The 6,316-nt window shown below is 22.3% G+C and overlaps 1 protein-coding gene across 1 annotated transcript; it reads right to left on the bottom strand.

The window, feature by feature from the left end:
- Positions 1-738: 738 nt before the first annotated feature.
- On the bottom strand, positions 739-2,670 carry Phum_PHUM261500 (zinc finger protein, putative; the record flags this gene model as incomplete). Its single annotated transcript, XM_002426538.1, has 2 exons — positions 739-2,317; positions 2,468-2,670. The coding sequence occupies 2 exons, from the start codon at positions 2,668-2,670 to the stop codon at positions 739-741; spliced, it is 1,782 nt and encodes a 593-aa protein (XP_002426583.1).
- Positions 2,671-6,316: the final 3,646 nt, after the last annotated feature.

Raw genomic sequence — 6,316 nt, 5'->3', positions numbered from 1 at the left:
TTAGACAACACGTAATGACGATGGGACAAATGCCTCCTCAACGTCCCGGAGGAGGAGGAGGAGGAGCTGGAGGGGGGTGGAGGTGGAGAGGAGGAGACCAGGAGGACCAGGACAACAAAATCAACAATTTGACGACGTTTCAAATTTTGATTTTTTAAATTAATCCGAGAAAGAAAAAAAAAAAAAAATCACTCAAACGTGAGATAATAATAATTATTTTTTTATCATCGTGACAATAATAATAATAATAATCAAAATATTTTAAATTTTAAAAACGGAACGAAAACGAAAACGAAACAATAAACAAAATGGCGGATTTATTTATTATTTATTTTTAACGGTGCGACGTAATAATAATAATAATAATTATGATTATTTATTTATTTATTTATTTATATCGTCCGATTAATCAAATTTAAATTATTAAAATTTAATTTTAACCTTTTTTTTTTAAACGACATAATTATTTGTTTTTTTTTTTTAAAAAAAAATAATAATATTTGTCTCGTATTTTAATAAATAAATATAAAAAAATAAAATTTTTTTTAAAAAAAATTTCTTTCATTTTTTTTTCCGCCGTAAAGGTAATAATAATAATAATAATAATAATAATAATAAATAAATCGACGTAAATAAATTTATATTTTATTTAATATATTAAAAATATTCAAGTATAAATTTATATCTACATAAGGCACTAAAATATAACACAAAATAACGACGACATTTGAGTAATTGTTATAATTTAACATTATCGTTACTCATTCCAGGTACCATCATCATCATCGTCGTCGTCGTCGTCGGCGTCGTCATCAAATTTCTGACGTCATTTGCGACGGATGATTGGGAAATGATGACGTTATCATTTCCATTTATGCAAACGCTGTGTTTACCCATGTGAGATTTAAGTGAAGCGTGACATGTGAAATTTTTATTGCATATTTTACAAGAATACGGCTTTTCACCCGTGTGTATCCTCATATGAGTGAGTAAATTTTTTTTCCATTTTAATTTCGCGCCGCATATTTCGCATTCGAAACCTTTTTCTTCGGGCACTATCCCATCCGCGTAAAAATTATGTATCGTTTTCTCGTGCAGAGCGAGATATCGTTTCCTCGCGAAAAAATTACCGCATATCTGACACTGATTGCTTTTTTCTTCGTGACACTTCATGTGATCGCGAACGTTGTTCAATCTTTTAAAACCCATACCGCACACGTCGCAAGTGTAACATCTTACGTCAGAATGTGACGTCATGTGCATTTTCAACGTGTGTAGAGTTTTGAACGCGGACAAACAGAGAGAGCATAGAAATCTTTTTTCCGTGTGAACGTCTCTCTTGTGACGTCTCAAAACCGTTCGACCACCTTCGAAATCGCATAATTTACATTTAATCGATTCCCTCAAATGTATTTCTTTCATGTGAGTATTTCTCACGTATTTATTTTTAAAACGTTTATCGCATAATTTACATTTGTATTTGTTCGAATCATCATCATCATCATCATCATCCGTTTTGAATCCGTGTGCCGTTTTTAAATGAATATCTAATTTTTTCGAATTGTATGGTCTTGAACATTCCGGACAGTGTACCTGATTCGTCAAATGTTCTTTCAAATAATGCTTATCCAAATTCCCTCTAGTTCTGTACCTGTTATTACAAACGTCACAATGATGAAAGGATTCTGTTTTTATTTTTATTTTTTTATTTTTCAAATTATGTAATTTTTTTATGTGACTACACAAACATTTTTCATCTTTGAATAATTTATTACAATGATGACATTCATAATCATTTTTAACATCATCATTTACCTTTTTTATAAAAATGTCATCCTCCATTTTCTCATCTCTATCCGTAGTCTCGATTCTTAAATCACCGGGAGGATTTTTTATTTTGTTCTCTTCTTCATTTGACACAATCAAATTTTTCATAATTTCCAAATTGTTTTTTTCTCTTATCATATCATTTGTCATTAAGGGTTTTTCTATTGGGAGATGATTATCATCTTTTAAATTTTCTGTCGTTTCCATTATCGGCTTTCTCTTTTTCAATGGCATTAAATACTCATCATCGTCACTGTCGTCACAACAATCGTTTTTACATTCTGAAATTATCAAAGATTTTAATTTTTCATCTGTTTTCAACGAAAGAACATATAAGGAATCCCATGCTACTATAGTGTTGGCACACTCGTGGCAAACATGTTGGGGAAAGGAATCAGTTTCACTTATATTTACTGGAACATGTTTTTGTATTTTCTCATACAATTCTCTTTCACCTCCATCTTGTTTAAATATCGGAATTAGTGAATTACTTAGTGATAAACAAATTCGACACATTCGATTTTCATCATTCGTCGATTTCTTCTTCTTTTGCACACATTCGACTACAATATCTGTCATGTTGTGCTGTTAGTTATCTTTGAAAAGTTTATTTTGACAATTTTCTAAAGCTGTTATTAACTTTGAAAGATCATTGTCATCAAGTTCCACAGATATTTTTTTTTTAATCATGGGTTCTTTAGAGAATTCATTTCCTTCTTCCGAAAGATGTAGTGTCAATATAACAAGATTATCTTGAAAACTGGCAAGAGAACTCGAACCCAAAATATGTTGCAATGTCCAATCATAATCTCTTAATTGACTTTTATTTGAATTTTTCCACATTCTAAAATTTTTCTATAACAGACTAGATTTCCTCAAAAATATTAGATTAGTAAACAGGATATCACTTGATTTTTATCAGAACAATTGACTACAGTAGGAATTTATTTAATTTGATTTCTATTTATTTTTTTAAATTCATGTTCATAAATTATTTATTTATTTATTTATTTGTTTTTAATACTAAACTAATAATCATCATATTTTATTTTTTAATCAAAAACAATTACTTAAAAACGTTTTATAAGTGTTATTTATTGTCGGTGTTTCGAATGTAAATAGTATATAAACTTTAAATCGAATAAAAATCAAAAATCAATCTTCTTTTGTTTATTTATTTATTTTTTTTTTTTACACAATGGATTCTTTATTAAAATATAATAATGATTTAAGTATTTACCCAATGATTTTACTAATAAACGAAGTGTTTATTTTAACCACCATTAATGGAATATAATAATATTTAAACGTGGAAGTAGAAAATTTAATCGAATCTGATAATTTTTATATTTTTGAAATTTTTACTCTATGACTTAACGTATTTTAGAAAATTTTAACAAATGGCGATTTCACATTAAACTAAAAGTGGTGATGAAAAGTTTTAATTAAAAGTTTTTTTATCGGTAGTGATAATCGATGCGATTTTTTTTTCGAAATCTCGCGTATAATAAAGTAAACTAGTGAAATATAAATAAATTAAAAGTAATCATAAAGTTTTTGTAGTAATATTGTGATGTAATAATGGAGACGTTGAAATTCATGATGTCTCAAAATGAATTCACATGCAAAAAACCTAAAGAGGTATGTACTTTGATAACTTTATTTCGTAATATTGATGTGGAAAAGATTTTACTTTAGGAAAATATGACAAATAAAAAGTACATAAACAATTTCGAATTCATCATTACTTCCATATAAGGAAGTAATTAATATATTTTAATTAAAAAATTTTTTATTAAAATATTTAGAATATTCCCCCTGTGTGTGTGTGTGTGTTTTAACAGTCAACACTTAACAAAGACACAAATAATAATTTTACCTTAGACTTATATAATGTGGGAAAAAATTAAAAAATAAATAAATATATTAACAGATTTTTAAATTTAAATCAATACAATTTCATTATTAATATGATGATAGCATTATTACTCATGTTTAAAAATCTGTTTTACAATTTTTTTTTTTTTCTGTAAGTAATCGTTTAACAATATTTTTATAAAAGATTATTGAAATTTTCATCACCACCTAATTCAATATCAAAAAAATTTACTACAATAATAATTTCCTTTTTTTTTGTTTTGTTTTGCATGTAAAATAATTTTTACAATTTTGTGCTTAAAGGCAACTCATTTCGATGAACAAAAATAATATGTTCACGATTAAAAAAAACTATGATAAAATTTTCTTATGTTTAATGTACAAAGGCTTTGAAAAAATGATTATTATTATTATTATTTATCCCATTCATTTCATAATAATAATAATAATATTTTTACAAACGAAATAGATTCATGTAATGATATACTCATTCGATAATTATATATATATTAATATATATATATAAATAATAATAATAAAAACTTATTTATATACAAATTGAATTAAATGGTGTGAAATACTTTTTACATAATTTAATTTAATAAATTATATTATAGTTTAACATTTTTTAATATAAATAATAATTATTACCTTATCATCATTATTATTTTTAATATATATTTATATAAATAATAATAATTTAGTCTTTTACAATTGTAATGACTTAATAATATAATTTATCAAAATTTAAAAAAAAAAAAAAAATTATATATATATATATATATTAAAAATAAAATTTCAATAATTATTTTATATAATAATAATAATAATAATCATCAAAAAAGAGCCCCCTCGCCCTTGCCCTCCCTCCCCCCCGTTCTTCTTCTTATTAATTAATTTAATACCCTTTTTTTATTTTTAATAAGAGTTATAATAAAATTTTTGTGTATTATACACAACTCACTGGAATACAAATAATTTAATTAATTAATTAATATTAATATTAATATTAATAATAATAATAATTATTATTATTATAACAAAATATAAAAAATTTATATTTATTCAAATGTATATAAATTATTAAATTTTAATAAAAATTCTTGGCATTATAACCTATAAAGGGTAATTTTTGTATAATTGCACTTAAGTGTCTTGCCTACATGAAGAAAAAAAAAATATATATATATATATATATAATTAATTAATTAATTAAATATAATTAATTATGTAAAATAAAAAAAAAAAAAGTAAAAATTAAAATTAAAAACAAAAAACTACATTTCTTACCTAATTTAAATATTTTTAAATGTAAATAATATTTAAAATAAATTACATATAAATAATTAATTAAATCATTTTAATAAAATTAATTAATATATATAATAATAATATATATATTAACTTTTTTTAAAATAATATTTATCAATTAAAAAAAAACAATAGATAAAAACTAATTATAAAATTATTTAATTAATATAAAACAAAATTTTAAAATTTTCTTACATATATATATATATGATAATAATTTAAATGTAATGAATTTGAATGTTATTATTATTATTATTATTAATTATTATTATTATTTTATAAAAGAGAGAGAGAGAGAAAAAAAAATTTGGCACAAAATAATAATTTTTTCTTAAAAATTTAATTTTACATAAAGTTCATTAATTAAATATATAAATTAATATCTTTTATCAGTTGATTGATAACAGTATTATTGATAAATTGAAATAATTTTGGCTTCTGCTTTTTTCCAAAAAATAATTATTATTATTATTATTATTTTGTTATTTTATTTAAAATTAATTTTTTTTTATATGAATTTATTCATTGATTTTTTAATTTGGAATGATTTTTAATAATATATAATTAATAATCACAAAAATAATTTAAAAAGATTCTTATTGGAATGAAATTTGAATATTATCATCATTATTATTTTTATTATTATTATTAGTATTAAATTCTAATTTGAAAAAAAAAATAAAAAAATTTCTCTCTTTTCCTATTGTAACAAAAAAAAATATATACCTGCTCGTAAAAGGATAACAATAAAAACAACAATAACAATAACAACAATAAATATAAATAATATGATGATAATAATAATAATAACTGTTATTTAAAATTTAAAAACAATGATAATAATGATGATGTAAATAATAATTCAATTAAATTAATATTAATATGATTTTTTTTTTTAAATAATTAATTATAACTAGGAGAATTTTCTAGATGGGAGTGCCATTTTTTTATATTACTACTTCTCTTCTTATCACACCTGTACTTTATCACTTATCAAAACGTAACACGAAATTTTATAAATAAAAAAAAAAATGAAAGAGTTTTAATAATAGTAAATAATATTATTATTATCAATACGTTTTCTAAAATGGTCGTTATGTAATATCATTTATTATAATCTATAAAAATTTATAATAATTTAAAATAAATTGTATCAAATGGCAAGATTCTCTCTCTCTCTCTCTCTCATCGGACTTTCTTACGGACGGTTTTTATTTATTTATTTATTTATTTATTTATTATCATTATTATTATGAAAATGTTTTAAAAAATTTGCAAACATTGCATATAAAAGCCTCGT

Source organism: Pediculus humanus, genomic scaffold, assembly GCF_000006295.1.
Source record: "Pediculus humanus corporis 1103172107635 genomic scaffold, whole genome shotgun sequence".
NCBI classification, from domain to species: Eukaryota; Metazoa; Arthropoda; class Insecta; order Psocodea; family Pediculidae; genus Pediculus; species Pediculus humanus.
Note: the sequence above shows the minus strand (reverse complement) of the source record. Positions and strands in the feature narration are given on the sequence as shown.